The 24683-nt window shown below is 37.9% G+C and overlaps 2 protein-coding genes across 2 annotated transcripts; one reads left to right on the forward strand and one right to left on the reverse strand.

The window, feature by feature from the left end:
* Positions 1-35: 35 nt before the first annotated feature.
* On the reverse strand, positions 36-8095 carry LOC144651089 (tRNA (guanine-N(7)-)-methyltransferase non-catalytic subunit wdr4-like). Its single transcript, XM_078510963.1, has 11 exons — positions 7981-8095; positions 6940-7134; positions 6310-6396; positions 6124-6193; positions 5060-5172; positions 4784-4847; positions 4055-4153; positions 3537-3616; positions 3099-3282; positions 2785-2851; positions 36-500 (listed from the first exon to the last, which is right to left on the reverse strand). Exons 1-11 carry the CDS (start codon positions 8058-8060, stop codon positions 304-306), a joined length of 1236 nt encoding a protein of 411 aa, XP_078367089.1. The 5' UTR covers positions 8061-8095; the 3' UTR covers positions 36-303.
* A 19-nt stretch (positions 8096-8114) lies between these two features.
* Positions 8115-23929, forward strand: LOC144651088 (transcription elongation factor SPT5-like). The gene is given in 32 exon segments (XM_078510962.1): positions 8115-8253; positions 9551-9701; positions 10274-10342; positions 10489-10526; positions 10714-10742; positions 11141-11203; positions 11693-11755; positions 11849-11879; positions 12421-12489; positions 12679-12765; positions 13083-13247; positions 13421-13450; positions 13711-13776; positions 13969-13986; positions 13988-14037; positions 14235-14337; positions 14826-14901; positions 16071-16234; positions 16848-17003; positions 17820-17917; positions 18039-18108; positions 18704-18778; positions 19042-19092; positions 19328-19453; positions 19690-19765; positions 19862-19990; positions 20203-20308; positions 20885-21024; positions 21127-21281; positions 21736-22005; positions 22583-22723; positions 23400-23929. Coding segments are annotated over 32 exon segments (3051 nt in total). The 5' UTR covers positions 8115-8217; the 3' UTR covers positions 23550-23929.
* The last annotated feature ends 754 nt before the right edge of the window (positions 23930-24683 follow it).

Raw genomic sequence — 24683 nt, forward strand, 5'->3', positions numbered from 1 at the left:
AAAACAGAACAAAACAAAACTAAACAAAAAACAAACAAGTTGAGTGCATTTTCTTTATTTTATTAGAGGAGGACCCTCAGCTAGGTTGATCCTAGCGCAGAAAATAAACGGTGACTACGTTGAAATCAGTTGACTGTTTTTGGTGTTCAGTCCATCAAAGACAAAAAGGCCTGTAATTTTGTATTCAAGATTTAACGATGAAAGGAAAGAAACAGATTTCTTGGCATTATTCCGCTAACTTGGTTTTTTTTGCATCGCTTTTTCACGAAAGCAATCTTTACTCTTTTTGCTTGGCCACATCGATCAACTTGTTATTTCAAGTCTTGGTCTCTTTGCTTCATTTTCAGTTTGTTCCTCCATTGTTGTACGACGGTTGTCTGGTTCTTTGGTCTTGTTCTTTTTCTTTTCTATTCGGTCCTCTTTCCTCGCCAGGTAATCCGTTATATTGTCGACCTCTTTCTTTCTTAGAGTCTCCAGTTTGCGCTCTTGATTTAAAGAACCTGTGAGAACAAATGTAAGCGGACAAGTCTTGGTTATATGTGCGCGTTATAACGCGTTGTTACTGGATAACAAGATATCTGGGAACATGTCACGCCAGCAAAACCAAAAGGATATATTTTTTCAATAACCTAGTTACCGCGCGCGTCATGATTGGTCGATGCATGTCATCTATTAGAGCACAGGGTAGAGCCCAGTTGTTCAACGGGTAAATAACGCATTCCACTAGACAAATAGCTATCCAGTGGATAAGTGCTGACAAAACAAATCACGCTATTCACTGGATAGTGATTTACGGTGGATAGCGTTATTCAACCTTTGATCAACCGGGACCAGTGTACAGATGACGTCACTTTGTGGTGTGACTTGTGCGCGTGATCAGAGTTCATAATCCAAGTCAGTCTTACCAAAGTTTTTCAAAACTCGGGGCCAAAACAAAACGAAAGCGTTCAGCTATTTTCTAGTATTTTTCTTCGACCGTTGAACGCGGGAAAAGAATCGAATTCGCTCGATGTTTCCCTTGCATTCTTTTGCGTTAAGAAATAGAGTGGCTGGGGATGGTCAACATGTTGCTGGGCTTGGTTATAGTCCACTTATTAGTTGTGTTCAGAGAAGGAATTCCCCGGGGGGGGGGGGCACTCCCATACATGAGCTTTATAGGTATGTGCCGCTGTGAAGGGTATGGTTTTCAAGCAGTTTAGTCTGAGATAGGGTATAAAAATGAGAGAGTTTTGGTCTAGAAAAGGGTAGCATTTGCCGGGAAACCGATCGACAGTATGACGAATATAGTCCAGAAACTCGGAAGAGAAAGAGGCTTTCCTAAACGTAAATAAAATCATCGCGGCATCGTTGTTCACAGATGGTTTGCCATTAAAACACTGATAATGATACAGTTCTAACAAAATGCAAGTCTGGGATAGGGTAGGGATTTTCAGTGTCTAGTCTAGTAAAGGGTTGCAAAAATCAGCTGAACATGGTCTGGTATAGGGTAAGGGCTTCAAATTCCCAGCGGCACACCCCCACCCAAAAGTATACCGGGTGCCCCCCCCCCGGGAGGAATTCCCACTTATGAATCTACTTGCATAGCAATCAGTTTTTCCGGTGGATAGGGTTACACATGTGGTTACCCATCCTTTGGACAACATAGCCTGCGAACAGGCAAGCGCTCTTCGGAAATCTCCGGAAAGCCTGTTCGCAGGCTATGGACAACAGGCCTAACTTAACATAACATAACATTACGTAACGTAACATAACATTTTGATCAGCCAGTTCTTTGGGAAATATTAAACGTAAGGCAAGAGAGGATCTGATGCGTAAGGAAAAAAGTACTCTTGTTTGGTGGAGATTTAGATGCAATGCTTTAGCCACGCTCTTTCAATGCTATGGCTTTGTTTATGTTAGCTATACAAATAGATACCTAATTGGCAGAAACCCATAAGGGTTGAAACGTGTAGCTCCCTATGACTCGCATTGTACAAAGCATGCGCACATTCGTTTACACTAAGTACCATATTTGGAAAATCACGAGAAACATTTAACCAATCAAAATTACTATATTTGGATTAAATTCACAGCTCGCGCTCGATGGCGTAATCTTATTTGAACAAGCTTGGTTGAATAAAGTTAAATTTGGTTGAATTGTCCTGTTTCATCTTCTTGAAGTAGTCTGGAGAACTTCGCCTCAATTCACTTAATGTATTTCTTTAGTTTCTGTAAGAAATTTACGGCGTTTAGGTCGAAATTCAAGCAACTTACCGCAAAACCAAAAATTATGTTGCGTGTGTCATTGCGTGTATAAAGCATTTGCGTGCAAATTCTTAGTGTTTCCAAATATGGTACTTAGCAAAATGAATATTCAAACGCTGTGCGCGCGCGTTACACGTTTCAAACCTTATGGGTTTCTGTAATTGGTTAGCTGTACCGTGCAAAATTCGGCAGAATTTTAAACTGAAAACGGGATTTTTATCAGCATTTCCAGCAGACATCCAAGCCGAAAGGTATCACGCTTTCCCGCGTTTGTCAGAGGTGTCATGTTTTCCCGCGCCTGTCAGAGGTGTCATGTTTTCCCGCGCTTATCAGAGGTATCATGTTTTCCTGCGCTTGTCACACGTGACATGTTTTCCCGCGCTTGTCACACTTGAATATTTTCCCGCGCTTGCCACACGTTCCCCTGTGATGGCTCAAAAACTGTTTTGGGGAATCCTGGCCAGGGTTGTCAATCAAAAGCGGCCCAAATATTTTTAACTTCAAGTAAGATTTCCATGCACTATACCAGGAAGAACATACCTTTCAAAAAGTTCCAATCGCTGGCTGATGATAGAACTGGCGAGAAATCTGACGAGAGTTTTGTGTACTGCAAGAGAAAAATAAAGAGATTTATACATGAACTTCCATGGACTGCAAGGGACAAACAAATATAGGTTTCAACAACAAATCTAACATTTAAGCATACTAAAATTTCTGAAAACAAAGGTCTGTAGACTTCTGCTGAAAAATATTGAAAAATACAAGAATCCTCCCTTGGAAACATTTATATCTTTTCAGGAAACCGGTGTAACTCTTGTAACATAACCAAATTGCTGTTCAATGTTTTTACTCACCGTTAAGTTAGGTGAATCTCCTCTGGGTTCAAACACCAAAACAGGCTCGTCAGAGTGAGGCTGTACACACCAAAGTCTTCCCTCAGGGTCAAATACAGCACTCCAGGGGGGTACATTGCTCTCTAGGGAGGGGAGGGTGGTCACTTCATTTTGACTTGTGTGATATAAATGGAACGTTTTACACCTGTACAAACAAGAAAACAGAATAATGAATTACAAAGCTCAAAATAGCATTTTCTATAGAAAGGAGAAGCCACGAGCCAAGCGGCCCACACTGCCGGAGCTTATCCCGGTTTCTGTAGCATTAGCGGCTAGGAATATTTCTACTCCCCCCTGAATGGGATGCTAGTCCATTGCAGGGTTCCTGCTTCCATCACATCTTTTCTTGACAATTCACTGTAGGGAGAAATGAAGTTTAGAGCTTTGTTTTGTACTAACCTTTCAGTAACAACACACACTACTGAATTTTTGTGACAGCAAGCTAAGCATGAAATAATTGGGCTGTACATTGAGTCATCCTGTAAGTAAGCAAATGAGGTAAGCAAAAAAAACATTAAAAGACAGAATGAAGATATTTGGAGCCTAAATGGCTCAAGATGTCAGCATTTAACTCAGTTTTTGTACCACGGATGAGAAGCTAAGAATATTGATACTCAACCCCTTGGGGGATGCTAGTCCATTAGGGGTACGCGCTCCCCCCCCCCCCCCAACGACACACACGACGCACTGTGAGTGTAAAGTGTCTTGCCCGAGAACATAACACAATGATCCTGGCCAGGCTTGAATGCATTTTGTGGCATGTCAATATGCAATACTTCTTCTTTTTATATTTTTTACACTTAGATAAGCACTTTTGAACAAGGCATGCTAATATCCCTGAGGCGATCTTTTATCATTATTACCTTAACATTAAAGTGCAAAGTAGATACAATAAGAAGTTCACAAATAATCATTACCTTTTGATCGTCTTCCTTGGTACTCTCTGTCAATACATCTATCATCTTTGAAGTAATCTGCTTGCCTGATTCAGGATTCCAGAATCGCATAAACCCATCCTTACACATTTTTAAAAAAATAAAAAATAAAATAAGTAGTCTGTCCACAGACATTTCTTTTTTTTCCCTGCCTACCGAGAGCAACATCAAAGTGAATGACTACGTAGTCATGCGAAACATTTCAGTTTCTTATTACATTTGCCATTCTTGCTTGGTTCATATGTTCTCATTACTGGTCATTGTTATTATATTGTTTTTATTACATTCCTGATGGAGATGTACCAGATTGCAAGAATAGACACACAAGCACTTAATAAAACTTTAGAAACGTGTGTGTTGTATATGACGTAAATTTATCAAAACAGTAGAGGTGGCAACAGCAACAGCAGAGCAGGCAAAACTCCGATTTTAAGCATAAAAGGTCTGTGGTCTGTGGACTTCTTTGGAAAAATTTAAGATGCTTTTATTAGGAAAGCTGCACCCACATACTAAAGCAATGTGTGTACATAATGTTATAGGGCACATTAATTGCTGTATAATGAAAATACTTAGTATATCTTGTGAAATAATAACATGCCACATACCACGATATTTCAAATCAAAACTACAAGGTTTCATTGGCTAGAACATGCTGCCATAAATTGGGAGCTTCGTACCAAAACTGTGTCGTTCTGACACAATGTTTCTTACCCCTCCACCTGATACAAGAATGCTTTGACTAGTTCCTGGTAGGAGACCTAAGCAGCTGACAAAACTGCAAACAAGCAAAAATTGATTGACATATTAATGTTTGAAAAAACTCAATCTGCAGTGTAAGTACATGCAGTTACTGATTTCACTGTAAGACCCATTTGAGTTACAAATATAAGCCCAGGCAAATGCAAAAAGCTTTTCTACAATTAAATAAATAAATATCACACTTATATACACTTTGACGCTAGCACTGTTGGTGAATGATCCACTTACTCTAAATTTCCAAGACAAAATGATTGGATGTTGTACGAGTTAGGATAACAGCTAACACGTATCTTCTCATCCCTATCACATGTGATTAAATATTTGTCATCTTTGGTAAGAGCCTATTAAGATATAAGCATGAATGAGAAAGAATTACACATAACATTCCAATAATAAATGTTTGTATTGCTATTTATCAAAAAGCAAACAAACAAACAAACAAGCAAACACTTCTTGAAACAATTTGATATAATACAAGTACGTAAGTAACTAGTGTAACTATCATATTATAATAATAAGTAATGCCCGACGTAGTCCGTTGATGGAGATCGCAACGCGACTGAACTGCAGCTCACGGTGAAGGTCGAGGGGCGTGCGCACTGGCGGGTGATGGGGTCCGCCTGATGGTGGACCCAGTGTCTGATGCGGTGCGTGCTCCTCGGCGGTCCGCAGCGACAGCCGTGTGGGACGGGGCCATGCATAGGTATAATATTTAAAAGTGATGTATTTGTATGGCATTGCAAGAAGTCATATATATAAAGTATCGTATGGTAAGTAGTACAAGTATTGTCAGTAGAGTATACCTTGTTATTGGAAAAAAACGCTCCTGTTATTTATGTTATTTAAAATTTACTTTTAATTAAATTACTCCTGAATTAAGAAAATAAATGCTAAAGAAGATTTAAAGTTTTAAAATTAGCATGAATTGATGCTAATTTAAGTCACGTTAATTTTTGTCAGCGGTAATTCCGCAACTTTAATCAAGTCAGGTGTTTATTTCCGCAACCTTAATTTTCATTAAATATAACACCAAATTCTGGATCCTGTCCAGATATAGTTGACTTTCTCTTTTCTGCAAACTAAATCTCAATCTTTTGCAAATATGTAAAATCCTATGGGTATATTACTGGTATTTACGTTATTTTCAGTTTATGCCTGCTTTCTTACCATTTCGGCCAAAAAAAATTCAATTTTGAAATAAAGTTTGTTCTCTTTGTCTTCTCAAGCTGTACGTGCTTCCAAAATTATGTTAATCATGTGTATATTGCATTAATGATTATTATTATCCTTACCATGTCTAAAATCATGGAAACATGTCCCAATAGAAGTTCTTTTTCTTGGTCAGCATCATGAACAAAAAACCTTAAGAATAAATTAATAAAATAATAAAAACAATTAAATATTTGTTGATAGGACACCACATTATCAAATGGATATGCTAGTAAGCTTTTCAAATTGATTAATAAAATGTCACAAACCTGTAAACCTCTCCCCCTTTGTTGCTAGCAATAATATAATCCTCTTTATTTGAAAATAATATAACTGTTGTGCGTCTGACCATTTCTCTGAAAATTATTGAAATAAATGAAGATTTGTTTTTAATTAGGGTTATTTTTTAGGGAAAGAGAAATAGAGTACTGGTAACTGCTTATTCCATATTATAAGATGAATAAAAAAAATAAAAGGGAAGCCTCCAGCCAAGTGGCCCACACTGCCGGAGCTTATCCTCAGTTTAAATAGCATTAAGTAGCTAGCAATATTTCTACTCTCCCCTGAATGGGATGCTAGTCCATTGCAGGGTACCCCCCCCCCCCAGCATTATTTTGCCAGTGCCCATTCTGATCACTTTATTAGTACTTTTCAAATTACCAAATGTCTCTGATCATTTCTGAAGATAGTCCATTATTAAATCAATCTTGCACACATTTAATAAACAATTATGAAGATTTACCAATTTTGATTACCTACATGTAGCTCTGATTAGCTCTAGATTATCTAAAAATAGAACAGTTCATTTATGGGACAATGATATATGTTATTGTTTTGTAGAAATTAACCCAAAAAGTGCATAAATTTACAGAAAAGATCCAAATGTAATAAGATAATACCTTTTGTTTAGTAGCTTCCAGTCACTCGTCTGCCATATAAGTAATTCTTTTTGTGGAGTACAAAGAGCAAACAAATTTCCAGAGTTTGAAAAACAGCACATTACTCCATGCCCCAGTGTGCTAGTATCATCCTGAAAGGCCTGTGGCTGTTGTCGTTCATTGTTAACAGTATGGGAAAACTTGCAGCTACCATCTCTGTGCATATGGAAAAGGCACCTCGTTATTACAGTCACTTTTTTTTACCGGCGAAATGCCCATACTCTTTCTTATTACCAGGACGTAACAAACCAATAATTTCAATAGTCAATAAAATTTTTCTTTTTGTCGATTCGTATTAATCTATCGACAAATATTGGATTCATTAAAGGTTGATAACACAATTTTTTATTAGTTTTTGATTTTGATAGGAAAAAAAAAAAAATTAAAATAAAGGGGAAAAAAAGGGGGGGGGGGAAAAAAAAAGGTAAAAAAAATTATAAATTATTAAAATTTTTTTTATTATATTAAAATAAATTTTAAACATTTGATACATTTCTTATTACCCAACCCAACAAATTAATAAAAATCATCTAATGATTTGGTGCAGCAGTGGGATTTTGACCATGCATTTATCTGGAACCTTTGCATGCGTCACCAGCTTGAGTTTTCTATGTCTTTGCCTTCTGTGTTCCCCTGAATAGAAAAAAACCCCACCCCCCTCCCTGGGACCAGTCTAGAGCTCCATGAAGCCTGACTGCCCCCTCCCCCAGCACTTCTGTAAACCTTGTCTATGCTTATTGTAACAGTTCTTGTGAGCTTGTAATTCTACTGGTCCTGTAGTGTAGCAGCTGTCATTGTTTTGGGGGCTAGGGACATTGTTCCTGTTGTTTGTTCGTCTTTTTCTATCGAAGGATCGAAGCAAGCGAGGAGATATTTGTAATTTCATGACACATGTGAGTCCTCGCAAGAGCAGAGTTGCTACTTGACCCAGTAGTTACATCACTATCATTTGCGTTTCCCGCACGTTTTGTCAACTTGATATAGCCTAACTCTATCTCCCACCTTCCATCCAGAACTTTAACTCCAGTACTACAAACAAGTGCAAGAAAGTCACCGCCGCAACTCCACGACAAATCCGCCATGTTGGACAAACTTTTTACTGGGACAGTACAGATAGTCATACATGACGCAGGAAAGCGCGGTAGACACTATCCCGGATGGTAATGGTGGCCGCCATCTTGAAAGGAGAAGAAGTGAATTTTTTTCCGCAAGTTTTATTTCACATTATTCCTGTAAACGATGTCGGACAGCGATGATTCTCAATTTTCTGATGAGGTATAATACTTAGTGTGTTACTATTATGTGTGTTTACTTATTTGAAGTCAAACGTAAGGGTTTGTAGTTGCCCCAAATGAGTTGCGCGTGCATGTTTATAATCTATTTGTTGATACGTTTATTTTCGGTCTATATATGTTCCGTGTACGTAAGCTTATAATTTGTTTCAAACAGTTTACACAACACATAAAAACAAAGAGGCTTGCTTCTGTAAATGTTCGCTGTGGTGGACTTGTAGGACAAAGAACGCGTTTCCACACATGAGTTGGCCACCATTTTGAATCCTGACAAACATGACATGAAAATGCATGCCCAGTGTTTCTTTTGCTTTTCCTAAGGTAATTTGTGGCATGGAAGTAAAGGGACATGCTGGAAAAATTCAGTCTGGGCAGCAAAATAGCAAGCCACCAGAATGGCTGGCATGGAAAATTGCTTTATATTTGTCACATACTGTATCAGTTTTACCGGAATTGTATGACATTTCGATTATGGCTTTTTCTCTCACAAACAGTCCTGTATTTTGTGCGATGTTTGCACTATCTTTACATGGTAGGGATGTAGCTAAGAAAACATTAAGCCGGCTCATCAACAAGCCCAGCTGGCTTTTCTGGCCTGCAGCTCTAAACATTTACCCAAGTCTTTGTTTCATGTGACATTTTAGCTGGATTTAGTTCAGCTTCTTTCAGCCAGAAAATTAGCTGGCAGCCAGGATTTTAGCCCCATCCCTGCATGGTAGCCAACAAACTTGAAAAGGTTTAATTTTATCTCGTCTTAGGACTGATTCAGACAGCACAACTTTATTGCATGGGACCAACCTTCAAAAATGTCTATGACACAAACTGTTTTTTGTGTAAATCAAACTTACATCTAACAGTATTTGTGATTGTTGTGCAGGACAGGAAAAATGTTGTAGAATTTTGAACATATTTTAAAACCCAAGGACAATCATAGCCTCAGACAATATTATGTGATGAAAGGTTAAGGTAAAACTTAATTTAAACACGATAATAATTAAAGCTAAAAGCTTGCGGGGTCGTGTGTTTAAATTTAACTCTGCTAAAAATTAAAATGAAAGATGAATATGATTTTACATGATGCATGCAACACATGCAAAAGTCGGAAAAGTTGTACCATCTTGATCAGCCCTTGCTAAAGTTTATTTATGAGATTAATCTGCAGTGCCAGTTGCTAGTTTACTCAAACTGAACACCTTGTTTTCCCAGGACAATAATATTAAACTGTCAAAACGTAAGTTATATTCTATGATTGTCAATGATGATTTTTTTCTGTTGTGCAGGAGGGCGAGGATATCACCAAAGAAGAAGATGACGAGGACGATGAGGAGGATGATGAAGAGGAAGATGATTACGATGACGAAGATGAATTTGAAGACGAACGGCAGCGCAAGAAGAGAAGGCGTCATACTGGTTTTATTTTAGAGGAAGCAGGTTTGTGTTCTTCAGGACTTAAGATGAAGTTTAAAAACAGTGTATGAGTGTTGTGAACCTTGTTTGATTTTAATATTCCTTTGTTCAGATTATGGTGTAAACTTTAAACAAAGGAAAATATAATAATAGCTTGTAAAGCAAACTTTTCAAACAAGTTTGAAATTTTTTCTACCAAAAATGCAATGTAAGTTAAACCAAAACAACTACATGGGATTGAGCATTTTTCTTGTTTTCACAGTATGCATTACTTTGTCTAGAACTGTCCATGGTGCTGCTTCATGTTAAAATTGGCTTTTTTTTGTCACCATTGGATAGTTGATACATACACTGTGATAGCTGAAAGTTTTAGGAATACAGCGCAAATTATCTGCTAAACTACAAGTTTGTTTCCAAGCTTTTTCAAGCATGACTGTTTAACATTTTAATAGTAGGAGCTTCATAGTGATTAAAAAATGTCTGACTGTTAATAATGATGAAGAAATAATTTGTGGCTTAGCTACACATAGTAGCCAGATGTTGTTGGAATTTACTGTAACTGACAAAACTAACCTATAACTTTTCATCCTTTGTAGATGTTGATGATGATTATGACGAGGATGGTGAACAAGCTGAAGAAGGATATCATGACTTAATTGATACAAGTATGAAACAAATGCCAGTTAATGGCCAAGTACAATGTTTGGTAAATGTAAAACTGTAATGTGGGGCTTATACATGTACATGTTCTTCAAAGTGGCATTTTTAATTTTGAGTAAGTGAACAAGTTATTTTGTCTTACTTGGTTTAGGTGAAAGAGATGATGAATCACTTGATGCTGATATATCGGTAAGAAAAATGAAACAGTGACGTAATAAGTATAAGTAACTATCTGTTGTAACATGAAGTTGTGACAACCAAGATTTGTTGTGTTGAGAAGAACAAAATGGTAATTTAATGATATTGTTACACCAGTATGTCCAGAGAACAAAACACTTTTAGTAAGTAACAATTTTTCAATGTCTTCTTTCTTTAGGGTGCAAGACGTTTGCAACAGATGCTTGGGTATGTATTGTTTTGCACAGCAAGCATGAAAGTAAACAGTTATTTTGATTTTCACATTATAAATTGTTTGGTTTCATGTATTTAAATTTCTAGGTTAAATTTCACTTCTACTACAGTTACATGTCCTCACTGTTTATATTACTGCACATAATTTTTATATGCTGGGATAAAACATCCACATAGCGTATTTTTTGTCCTCCATGTTTTAGTCACTAGGAAGTTGTCTAAAATCTGCTTTCTTCTGTTTTGACCATTTCTTTTTCATTGAACATGTGAAGAATACCAGCCCATAAATTCCCAATTACATGTTTCCCTTTCCTTAAACTCAAGACGTGGAGTTAAAGAGCAGCAAAGACTTTGAGATGCCTTTGGTGCTATGATAATTATTTATTTTTTAGGGATAAAAATGCAGAGGAATTAGAAGCTTATTACAAGAAAAAGTTTGCTGAGACTTCAGACAGGTGAGTACTATTCTATATTTGTATAGTAAACATTAGCCTTTTACATTATTTCAGTGTTTTGTCTTTCTTTATTCTTTGACCTTTGTGTGTTACATGGATATTTTGAGAATTTGGCAGCCAATGTCTTTTAGAGCTGACTATATGTAATAGAGAGCATTTAAATCAAAATGAGGATTAATTTGGTTGGCTCTTACTGCTCAAGAATTATTTTTTGGGGGTTGGGCATTTCTTTGGTAGTGAAAGTGCAACTAACTCTTTAAAATTCATTGCATGGACTGTGTTCTCTCAACAGATATAGGGAGACTAAAAACTATCAATCGATAGTTTTTCAACTAATAAATTTGTGGCCCTCTTAAACATACTAATAGTTACAGACCCGAGGCCACAGACTTGCGGCTCTATTCAACTTCAAACGCCTGCTAGAAATACAGCATATAGTGCCTTTAAAACTCTTTAAAATTCATTGCATGGACTGTGTTCTCTCAACAGATATAGGGACGACTATGAACTGCGACCAGAAATTCAACAACAGAGTCTCTTACCAGGTGTCAAGTAAGTTACTTTGCTGCTTGTGAACTTTGTTTGGTTTTGAGCTGAGGATTTCCATTTGTTTTTCTTTCGTTCATTTTTGTCGTTCCTCAACAGAGACCCAAACTTATGGACTGTGAAATGCAAGGTGAGACCTAACAGCAACTTCAAACTAATGTCCTCTGCTTCAGTGGGGATGTCAGAATTTTAGTTAACACTTGTAACAACCTTATTGCGTTAGACTTCAGTTATCAAGTAGTCTTTTACTATGATCAATTTGTTTTGCATACTGGTATTAAAGTCATCAATCAATCAATCAATCAATCGATAGTTTTTCAACTAATAAATTTGTGGCCCTCTTAAACATACTAATAGTTAAAAATCTACTTTAAACAATAATCTAATTTAAAATGTACTTAAACCTAATTAAAAATCAAAATGTAAGATTAAAATTTAAAAGCTAAGCTTGTAGGTATATCCAAAAATTATTACTTCAATGATGTACTCAACCACTTTAGATAAAATGCTGCTGAGGTGGTGGGCAATTCAGTACATCTATTTTAGAGATGATGATTCGCAAACTGATTGTAAACTTGCAAATCATCTTTGATTATTATTGCAGTATTTTGAGATAGTACAATGTACATAATCAATAGTGTATAATCTATTCCTGTGTTTGTTACCTACAGATTGGAGAGGAGAAGGCCACAGTGATTGGGCTAATGAGAAAAGCTATTGCCCAGCAATTCACAGATGATGTAAGTCTACCCTGCTGCCTTTTGCTTTCATGAAGGATTAATTTGTGAATTTTGAGAGTTGCTGTAGCTTTACAAAAGTTAAGCTCTCTCGTATTTTCCTTTGTTGCATATTGTGCTTCTAACACTGGAGCATAAGTTTGTGGTCATGATTTAATGTTGTTATTTGTTATTCTTTGGCATTGTTGACAGCCTCTACAAATCAAGTCTGCTGTTGCTGTGGAGGGGCTTAAAGGATACATCTACATTGAAGCTTACAAACAGACTCATGTCAAACAGGTAGAATTTTATTACTAACGATTAATCTTCTGTCAAGTTTTAAAACTTGACATGCATAAAAAGTTATACAGTGATCAGTATTTCAAAGTGTTACATGAAGTTTGACATTGTTATGTGGCTGTAACTTTGTTGGTTGTTTAGTTGGTTTCTCTGCAGATCAAACTCGTGAAAGTTTGAATTACATAATTTTTAATTTTTAAATCTTTACCTAGCAGACTCTTCTGCCAAGTTTAAAGACTAAATACAGCTGAAGCTGAACTATTTTCTAACAGTTTTTTGTGATCCATCATTCCATGTAATTTTTTTTTTTTCTTCAGGCCATTGAGGGTTTTGGTACTCTACGCCTTGGCAAATGGCAGCAAATGATGGTTCCAATCAAAGAAATGACTGATGTGATGAAAGTTGTCAAAGAAGTTGTGTCTGTCAAACCTAAGCAGTGGGTCAGATTAAAACGAGGCATTTACAAGGATGATCTTGCACAGGTACAGTGCAATGCTTGCTGTGTGGTGTTTGTATTTTTATGAAAGTAAAATGTAGCATGTAGGTAAGCTGTACTTGTGCTGGGACCTTGGTCCTGAGTTTAAGAGAAAAACTGGAAAATATTCTGTCATGAAGTTATTGCTTAATATGTTTTCACTGTTCTCTGTGTTTGCAGATTGATTTTGTTAACACAGCAAGAAATCAGGTAGGTTAAAGCCATGAGTAATAATTATTCTCACTTGAAATGAAATTTTACTAATGGACTTAAAAGTACATGTGCATGACTGTATAATGTTAGGAACATGATGATCCATAGGATTGAATCATGCTTTATTCTGAAAACTGTAACGTTATGATAACATTTAAAGCTTGTCCTTCAAAATTCTTTATCTGATAGAGTGCAACAGCATTAGCTATGTAATATTATTGTTTGTTATAAGATTGAATATTGTTGTTGTTTTGTAGGTGACATTGAAGATGATTCCGAGGATAGATTACAGTAGGATGAGAGGCTTAGCCAAATCAGCTGAGGTACTGTTACAATTTTTCCATTCTGATTCACTTACTTACTGTGATTTCCAGTATCTACCTTTGCTTAATGTTTGTGCCAGTCTTTTTCTAAGTGTATTTTTCTCATGCAAAGTTTTTCCTCGTGCATTCATCCTTAACATTAATTTTGGTGACTACTAAGAACTTGATATACAATGTATGTTAATTTTAAAGGATGCTGCAGAGAAGAGAAAAAAAGAAAAGAAAACCACCTCAAAAACTGTTTGATGCTGATGCTATCAGGTAAATATTTCTTTCTTGATTCAAACGTAAATCTCTAAAATTCTTTAATATTTTTTCAAACTACCTTATCTATCAAACTGCAAGTTCTGACCATCTAAGAAGACTTGAAACTGAAATCTCCCAATGACAATGAAGGAATTGTTGGATAAACAGTAGGGAGTAAGTGTTTGCTGATCTTGTTTTCTTATACTTAACAGAGGCATTGGAGGTGACATAGGACAAGATGGAGACTTCATGATCTTTGAAGGCAGTCGGTATCGTGGTGGCTTCATGTACAAGACCCTGGCCATGTCGGCAATTGTAAGTCATTCTCACCAGCTTTTTAATTTACTGTACGCCAGCTCTCTACTTCAGACTGAACCAAAAAGTCGAGCAATCTGCACAAAATAAAGTCTATGGAACACTCCCTTGCCATAATGTGAAGAAGACTGAAGGTTCCTTGAATGCCTTCATTCCGGCGATTGCCATTAAGTGTGATTTGCCTGCCATAATTTATCTGGTGGATTTCTTGGCTTATTGGTTTAAAAAAATGCTGTAATTAGGAAAATTGGTTTGATTTAAAAAATCTGTTGTACTGCAATACACTGTCATTAAACTGGAAAGCTTTCCTCCAGTTGTGTGACACTACTATCAAAATCTGACTTGCTTGTGCTTGCAAGGAATTTTAAAAAAATACTTTTTAAAGCATTTTGTCTCATCGTACAACCTGTAGGGTTTGAAGTTTGCAGTTTTCTCACCGTTACTTGAGATGAATGTATTTTTATTAATTTTTTGTTTCTGTTTATCAGGTTGTGGAGGGCATTAAGCCTACTCTCTTGGAACTTCAGAAATTTGAAACAGCTCCTGAAGATGTTGAACTAGAAGGTAATGGTTAGCATGACCCACCTCAAAAGAGATGCCCCCACTGTTGGAAAACATTGCTGTTAAATTGTTGGAAAGTTTTTGAAAAGTGGTAATTAAATGTAACGGATAGGAAAACATTTACAGTGGAATCCAATTTCTTGGACCTTTGATTTCTGGAACCTCCCAATAACTCAAACCAAAAGTCATTTCTCTTCCCTCAGCTGACTACTGTAATATTGCCCCTGATTTCTCCAGCTTATTGATTTTTAAACTAATTTTTGTTTCCTTTGGAGATTTGAAAAATCAGGACTCCATGGTGTGGGTAACATCAGCCAACATGGTTTTATATAAAAAAAGAAAAGCCTTTAAAGTGACTCATAGCTCTCAGTCAGGTTGCCCCAAAAATTTACCAGTACTCATTTACACTCCTGGGTAGAGAAAGGCAATGTGAGTTTGGCCAGGGCTCTGGACCACTTGATCCAGAGTCCAATGCAGTAACCATGTGGGAGGCCCTGCCAGGGGGGTTCCCGTGTCGCTTGTCTAACTTTAAAAATGTGCCGTGTCGCTGTTTTAGCGCTCTTTATGTCGCTGTCGGTAATTAAATTGAAGGAAAATTGCTTGTCCTTGTCGGAATTTGAGTTTTTCCAAAAGGGTTGTCGTTTGTCGCGATTTTATTAGTATGCTGTCGCTACTTTTTGGGCCATGTCGCTTGTCGGAATTTACCCCGGCAGGGCCTCATGTGGCCACTGAGGTTTAAAGAAGCAGTGTCACGATATTTTAAGTCATTTTTCTGTGACTTCCAAATTGAAGGAAACCTCAAAATAATAGTCTTCTGACATACAAAAACATCAAAGGAGAATAATAATATATTTGTAATAAAATACGCGAAAATAAACCAGGATGGTTTTTACTGATGAAGATGAAGACAGATTACGATTGACAAACTTGCAAGTTTTTTTCAAGATGTGTTATCTATGATGTAGTTCCTTTAAGCTTCCACCCTATCGCTAGCAAGCTGGAGAGTCCCAAGTATGTTCCGCTTTTCACTGATGCTAAGTTAAGTCTTGAAACTAGTTAGCTTCTTACCAATTGAGTTTTTTTCAATGTATGTATGTTTGTTGAATTTGAAATATCTGCAAACTAAAATATAAATAAAGAAAAGAGTGTCATGTTGTGATTATTTTTTTCAGTGCCAACAAAAGGTCTCAGGGAGGGATCAGATGAGGAAAGACATGCCTTTGTAACTGGTGATGTTGTTGAGGTCGCTGAAGGAGATCTGGCAAATTTGAAAGGCACAGTACTTAGTATTGATGGAAACAAAATAACTATCATGCCAAAACACGACGACTTGAAGGTTTGATATGATTTGTTTTGTATTAAAGTCTTGTGTGAGTACAATCTACGTGCAGTTCATTTTTTCAAGAGCTTCAGCTCACTGGGGAGCTTGTGAAAAAGTGGTTTGTTGTACATTTTCACTGACGATTTGTTAATCTCTCACTGAAGCCTTTGAAGACACCAAAACCAAGTTTTAATTTATGAACTTCACTCACTCACTTAATCCTCTTTGTGCCCTTGGACACATGAGGCCATTACCAGAGACCACCACTGCTGCCTGTTCTTTGCCCTCTTCCTCAGCTCTCCCCAGCTGACGCCACTTTCCTGCCTCCCTTTTTCAACTGTCCGTTGCCAGCACTAAATATGCAAACTGAATGAACAAGAAAAAGATCTTTAAGTAGAAAAGACATGGAAGTTTAGTGAAGATTCTAGCTGCCTATAGAGAAAATAAAAACAAATAAAAAATAAAAATGTATCATAGTTTGGAAACATTTTCAAAAAATAGAAAGCTGTGTTTGACCAAGAATGTTACCAGTTGTCTTCTTTGTTGCTGTTTTGTGACAAGTCTTTTTTTTGTTACTGTTTTAAAGCAAATACAACACCATTCCAATTGTTTTGTCTTCTTGTTATAGGATCCTTTAGAATTCATGGCACATGAACTTCAGAAGCATTTCAAGATGGGCGATCATGTGAAAGTTATAGGTGGACGTTATGAGGGTGACACAGGCTTGATTGTTAGAGTCGAAGACAACATGGTGGTCCTATTTGCAGATCTTACCATGCATGAGGTAATTTAACAGCTGACTTGGTGCCAGATCATCATCCTTAGCGTCATACTCATGCATATATAAGTGATATCTTTGCTCAGTTTCCTTATCGTTTCTTGATAAATGGTAAGCCTGTGTGGTTTTCACAATTCTGGAACAGTGAAACAGAACAAGTTCTATTCATTCTTCTTAACAATACCCGATTCCCTCTATAGCGCGCGCCTGCAGGGAATCACGGTAGTTGTATTCATCAAACCATGCGCGAGACTAAGCAACGATGCACATTGCTGAGTCTCGCGCATGGTTTTGATGAATACAACTACCGTGATTCCCTGCAGGCGCGCGCTATAGAGGGAATCGGCTATTTAAAATAGAACCCGCCAGGAAATGGAGTATTAATTTGACAAAATTATGTTCCAAATTATTTACAACTTATTGAAAGCTTTTGCATTACTGTTTCAAATATCTTATCACAAGAAATGATTTCTGACAGTACCAAACATCGAAAACAAGGCGATTTTTCAAATAACTACATGTGAGATTTTACCTATAGTTTATATGGTTCTTGTGAACTTTGAAATTAATTTTCTCAGGCTCTGATAAGAAATTGTTGTTGGTGTTATCACGGATAATTACTAACATCTTTAGTTTTAGAAAGGGTTGAAAATAACATAAATAGGATTTAAATTATTCTGGTACTTGTTTTTTGTCCATTATTACTCGATTTCCTGATGGATTCCGTCTTAATTCTTCTTACAACTCTTTATACAGTTCATTTCTGTGTCTACAGAGAAGGCAACTCTGTGAATGTTTTTTTTTTTTCTGTTCATGTTCCAGCTCAAGGTTTTGCCCAAACATCTTCAGCTTTGTACAGAGAGGAGTAGTGGAGTGGACTCCATGGGTCAACATCAGTGGGGTGATATGGTGCAGTTAGAGTAAGTTCTATTGTTTTATAGCCTACAAAGTTCCAATGCAATGTAATAAATTGACTAGAAGATTTTTGTGGAAGGGATTTGGTGCTAAATAGATGCATTTGTCTGTTGTTTCCTTTTACAGTCCACAGACGGTTGGTGTTATCATTCGTTTGGACAGGGACATGTTCTCAGTGTTGAACCAACATGGAAAGGTAAGTATTCATCAGTTGCTTAGCGTAGTTCTCCAGAGAAAAACGCAGGACGAAAAACATAGGAACCCATGCTGAAAATCGTGGCTAAAAAGAGTAAAACCTTAACATTAAACCTGTTATGAGCCACGTAACAGTCCTACATATATTGCGTGGCTCTCATGGAGTTCAGTTGGGAGAATGGGTAGCATTCTTCTCTGAGAACTACGGATCACTTGTTACCAGTAAGGTTCCTTAGGCAACGTGGAATTACAGTCAGATTGCTCCAAGTCAGATCACTCCAACCAAATTAAGTGAAATCGCTCCAACCAAAGAGTTTAGAAGTTAGTACTTGTTTTGACTCATGGATTAAAGAACATGGTATATTTATGTGAAGCATGCTTGTTTCAACTCATGGATTAAAGAACAAGATAATTTCATGTGCAGCGTGATTGTTTCTTTGTTTCACTTGGAGCGAAGTCACTTTCTGATGAAGCGATCTGACCGGATACCAACAATGTGTATCGCCTCAATGTCTAGCTGAATGACAGCTGTCTGTATGTTCTGACTGGAAGGGTGAATCAGATGTTAATCCTGTTCACGCTGCTCTGATTTTCAGGTGATTCAAGTCAAACACCAAGCAGTGGGGAGAAGAAGAGAGAACAAAAATGCTGTGGCACTGGATTCCGAGCAGGTTTGTAATCATTGTCTAATGGCTGTCGTAAAACTGGCTAATAACAAGACAATAACACAATCAAGCAATTGAAACTTGTAGCAAGGGCATGCAACAAGCGCGGGAAATGCGTATTTCTGTTCCGCTCCTGATTGGTTTAAAAACAGCACATTAGTCCTGATTGGTTAGAAACACATGATGAAGATGCATTTGAACCTGAAAGATACCACAAAAATGCCATACTGTTTGATTCTGTAGTTTATATTACATTTCTGTTTTTTTAGAACACTGTGCAAGTCAGGGACATAGTTAAAGTCATTGAAGGTCCTCATGCTGTAAGTACCATTATAGCGTACATTTTAAAACCCTTGTGTTCCACGTGCTCCCATTCAATGACAACACAGACATGTAACAAGCCAGCGGTGTTATGAATGCGATATGTCATGAATTTAGCTCCAGGGAACAGCTTGACAACTACTCAGTGTCCCACGGCTTTAGCGACTTTAACATCATGAATGTTCAGACTTGACAATGTTTCTATGTTCATTATTTGAAACTCCCCATTTACAGGGTCTACAAGGAGAGATCAAGCATCTTTACCGCAGTTTTGCGTTCCTTTCTTCCAAGATGGTGATAGAGAATGGCGGAATTCTCGTGTGCAGAACAAAACATCTTGTACTGGCAGGGGGTGGCAAGGTAAAGAATTGTAAGATGATGGTTTGTTTTTTTTTTTTTTTTTTTTTTTTTTAAGCACACTATGCCGGCAAGTCTTGTCACAGTCATATTTGTGAGGCTGAGAGAATAAGAAATTGCGTGTGTGTGCGTGGGAGGGGTGGGGAAGATAAATATGAACTCATGAGGCAAGGACTAACAATAAAATGGGCACTTTTTCATCCATGGATTCCTCTTTATTTTTATCTTTGTTTGTGTAGGCGGCATCCAATACATTGGGGATCAGTGGATTTGCTCCAGCCTCGCCAAGGATAACAAGTCCAGCTAGAGAAGGAGGTGCGTTCTCCACGTACTTGTTACAAAAATACTTTTAATTTGGGTACAAATTAGTTTCAAACTACACTTGCTAACAGCAAGCTTTTGTTCTTTTAGCTGGCGGAGGAGCTGGCGGCCGCGGTGCTCCAAGAGGAGGCATGGGGCGAGGACGAGGTCGGGGCCGTGGAGGCCGTGATATGTCGCTTATTTCACAGACAGTGCGAATATCACAGGGTCCTTATAAAGGTTAATAATGGTTTCTTTTTGGTCGATAGAGTTCAAGTAGTTAAAGCTGTTTAAGCAGTAAACCAGTGTCGGTAAGAACATTAAAACTCTGGGTAAAAGGAGTACACATAGTCTGATAGCAGTTTTCTTGGCAGTGAGCGTGTTGTATAACCAGTCTGTGTGGTTGCCAGTGAGTTTGTTGTATATAAAGCAGTTGGTTTGTATGATTGCAGGATATGTTGGTATAGTGAAAGACGCTACAGAAACTACTGCTCGTGTTGAACTTCACAGCAGTGTAAAGACCATTTCTGTGGACAGGATGAGGCTTACTATCGTTGGGTAAGATGGTTATTCAAAAAAAGCTGACTATGCATAAAAAAAACACGTGCTTACTTACCCTTCCAAAGAGCTACAATATCGGACGAATTCTTTGAAACATCCCTTTTCCCTGATCAGTTATGTCGTGGAGATTTCGGCGGGGCAGGGAGGGGGATGGAGATATACAGAAGTGTTTCTGTTTCTATGCTTGACACCGTTTTAGGTCTTGATGTGCAAACTGTTCTTAAGACCCTTGTGACTGGAGCAGGAAATTTTGTCGCTTTATCACACAATGTCAACAAGATATTACACTTTATTCACAACCAAAATATCCTAACAATGTAATAGCCCATCTTGAAAGACTCACGGAAATTGGAATAGCTCGCTGGTATAATGTTGTAGAATATAATAGCACACTTGTATAATGTCGTCATTTGGCTGCAACGCCAGAATTTGTTACATTTTTATTTTAAAATCCCAGAGTAGTTTGAATAAGAATTGCTGAATTGAGCACGAGAAAAAGAAGAATTCTGGTGATTGTAGTCAAATGACATGATTATGTCTTTGGTGATCTTGATTTGGCGTTTCATTTCACAGTGCCCCATCGAGTAGACCCAGTTCCGTCTACAGCAAGACACCCATGTATGGATCCCAGACCCCAATGTATGGTTCCCAGACTCCCATGCACGGTTCACGGACGCCCATGTATGGTTCCCAGACTCCAACTCACGGCGATGGTAATACTAAAGCAATACTTCTTTGAATGCATTTCTGCCTTTTCTGTAGCTACATCATATAAAACGTCATGTACCTAACCTCAATTGCATTTCTTGTCACAGGAAGTCGCACACCTCATTATGGTTCCATGACACCTTCCCACGATCCTTCACGTACTCCGCTTCACGGAGGAGCCTGGGATCCAACACAGCCAAATACTCCAGCGCGTAACGAGGATTATGATTACAACTTTGACACGTCAACCCCCTCCCCTGGGGTAAGTGGTGTCATTCAGTCGGGATTGGATTGTATGATTCTTTTATCAATATAACTATAGAATTCCATCAAATACGTCAACCGATGGTAAAAAAGTGGATTTTTGGCCAAATTGTATTATCCTAAACTGAGCTAGGATGCATTCCTTGTTAGTGAACAAACTGAACAGACATGGAAGAAAAATAATATTATCCTCAAAGAGAAAATTGTTATGTGGGAAAAAGTCGGGATGGAAAGTGTTAGATTTGCTCAAACAAACCAGGATCCTCGTTTAATGCCCCTAATTGCAGTCCATGTAATAAAAATTGATGGGAACTGAAATCTCAATCCGATCAAATTACTACAAAAAGTGATCCATTTATTGCTGGTAATTGGTCGAACTAGAAAATATTTGTCTGTCGGTCATTAGATATTAGCTTATCCTTGTTTGTTTTGTTTTTCCTCTCATAATGCAGGTTTATGGAACACCCAACCCAGCTACTCCCGGCGGATATGGGGGGCCGTATACCCCCAACACCCCTGGCGGGGGGATGTACGGCTCGGAGCCCAGCTATTCTCCATACACACAGTCTCCATCTCCTGGCTTTGGTAATCCCATGACCCCTGGGAGCATAGCTCCGGTATCACCGGCGTTTAATCCCCACACCCCTGGGGCAGGCATGGAAGAGGCGCAAGCTGACTGGGTCACGACAGATATTGAAGTGCGAATTAATGAAAATCACGAGGTGAGTTAATTGTTTTCTGTCTTGTTCGACTGTTACGCAACGTTTCAGAAGCGCTGAACCCTTAAGTCTGGTTACGACCCAGTGAAAATCGGCAGAGTGATAAGCTCGACGGAGTCGGAAGAATCTTAACGTTTCCAATTTCTTCCAGTTCCGCTTATGACTCCGTCACTTATGATCCAGTGAAAACTAGATTTTCAAAGTCGCAAGCTAAGCGGAAAAACAAACCAATCACAATGCTAGTTCTGACGCCCTCTGAGTTTTTCCGTTGACTCCGACAATCTAGTTTTCACTAGATCGTAAGCGACGGAGATAAGCGGAATCGAGAACTCTGCTTGGAACTCCGTCGGTTTAATTTTCACTTGACCATAACACTCTACGCTTCTGATTATGACTCCGACTCCGTCGCTAGTGAAAACCAACCTTTAGATTTACTTTAAAGGAGGGTAACGTGTAGGTAGCCTGCACTTTCGAAGCTTTCATTTGATTTGGTGGAAAATTAGCTAGTGCCATTTCTCGCTTCCATGGTGCTTTTCTTCTCTCAGTTTTGAACACGTGTTTTTCTCATTGTTGTTTCCAGGACCCGCAGTTGATGGACAAAAAGGGCGTGGTCAGAACAGTTTCAGGGAACACGTGCACAGTGTATCTGTACGATGAGAAGCGTGACGTCAGTGTCTCTATTAACAACGTGGATCCTGGTGAACCTGTTAAACAGGATAAGGTATGATGCTGCACGTTGTATAATTTAAAATCTGTTGTCGTTAAGGGCGGGGTTTCACCTGAAGGCCTTTTTTCCCCCGCTTAACAGGTTTAACGGAATATCTCGTTCGCGTTTTAAGCAATCCAAAAACTCTATTCCCATTATTATGTGTGATTTTCAATTTTAAATCTTATTCTTTTTAAAATGTAATATTTTTTTTTTTTTTATTACAATATAATAATATTTTTTTAGGTAGGTAGAAATCCCCCCCCCTCAATCATATATTTCTATAAAAAAAATCATTAAAAAAAAAATCATTACATAAATCTATGTTTTGGGATGTTTGTTAATTTTTGCGTTTGCTTGGGAGGAAATAGTTTTTCTCAAAGGATTAATAAAAACTAGAGAAATAAGAAATATTGAAGATGTAGTGTGATTTTAAAATAAGAATTTGAAGTTAAAAATTAGTAGATGGACACCAGACCAGTTCCCTAACAAGCTGCGGTGCTCTTGCGTGGGGGTTGGTGGTCCCAAAAAAAAAGATTCTTTCTTTTACCCCTTCTTTAAACATCATAAAAATTTCATTCAAATTCGGGTTTAACCCCCTCCTTAGGCGGACGTCATTATATCGTAGTACTTATTGCGGTGAAAACTGGATTGTTTGTGTGCGACTTATTTATTTTATTGTTACCTGCAGGTTAAAGTGATCTTTGGAGATGATCGTGAGCGTGTAGGGACTCTGATCAACATTGACGACCCTGACGGCATTATAAAGATGGATCAGACTGATCAGCTTAAAATTTTGCCGCTCAAATTCCTAGCTAAGCTTGGCCCGACAAATATCTGAGCTCCTGTTGAACAGTTAGGACTGTGTTGTCTTCATAGTACTAGACATGTTCTTTTGTGTTTCAAAACTGAACAAAAAGAACTTGCGCAGAGCTCAGTTTTAAGACCAGGATCAAAGTGTTTTTGTCCTTCAGCAAAGCAGTCGTAAGTGAACAGGATGAACCCTTCGGCCTCCAATAGCAGTGAACGCTAATTTGACAAATGTTGAGTTTTGTTTAGTTGACTAAAAAACTGTAAAAAATCCCAATGAAAACATGAAAACGTGGTATGTTTGTAGACCGGATGGCGATATACGAGCAAGCAGCCACTGGAAAACCTCGTTACCATCTACGTTGCAACAATTTCGTTACAATTTGTTCTGAATAAAATCGTTGAAAAGGATGTTTCTGTTTTCTTTCTTTAATTTGCTTAAGAGTCTTTTAATAACCTGTTCTGTATACAACGTGTTGCAAACGTGATCCGGAGTTTGCGAGAACTCAACAGTTAAGTGGACGCTTGAACTTTTGTACTCACATTTTGTCGAAAACGTGGAAACATACATAATGGTGGACCCGACGCGAAAGGGAAAAAAAGAGACAAGATGAACGGCCGCGAAACGTGACGCAAGCCGTCAACATGTCCAACGCACGTAAACGCGCAGGGAAATCCACCAAGGCAAGATATGCCTTCATTGTGCTGTCGACAACGACTGATGTGTTAATAAACGCATTATCTTATGGCGAATCGATCGACTCACTTATGTAAAGTAGTCTTAGCTCGTACCGTTCCCAGAAACTACAGTAATTCTTTTCACTTTCCCGTGATCTGTTATTAGCACCATGTAAATGACGTCATAAAATGTTCAAAACACGTGTTAAGCCACTAATATGAGCGAGCTGTTTCGCAACAAAGTTTTGGACGTCGTATGGCGACGTTTACGTGGTCTATAAATACGAAACATGTTAAAATGTTGATTTGTTTTTTTAAAAAAAAATTCCGAGGGGTTAGGGCCCTTAAATTGATCATTTCTAGGCAAAGGCGTGATTACATTAGACTGCGCAACGAATTTTCAACATTTGAATATATTTCACGAAACATAGCGGTTATGAACCCCCTACCCCCCTCCCCCCCACCCCAGATTTAAGCCCTCTCCAAT

Source organism: Oculina patagonica, chromosome 4, assembly GCF_052425735.1.
Source record: "Oculina patagonica isolate OP01 chromosome 4, crgOcupat, whole genome shotgun sequence".
NCBI classification, from domain to species: domain Eukaryota; kingdom Metazoa; phylum Cnidaria; class Anthozoa; order Scleractinia; family Oculinidae; genus Oculina; species Oculina patagonica.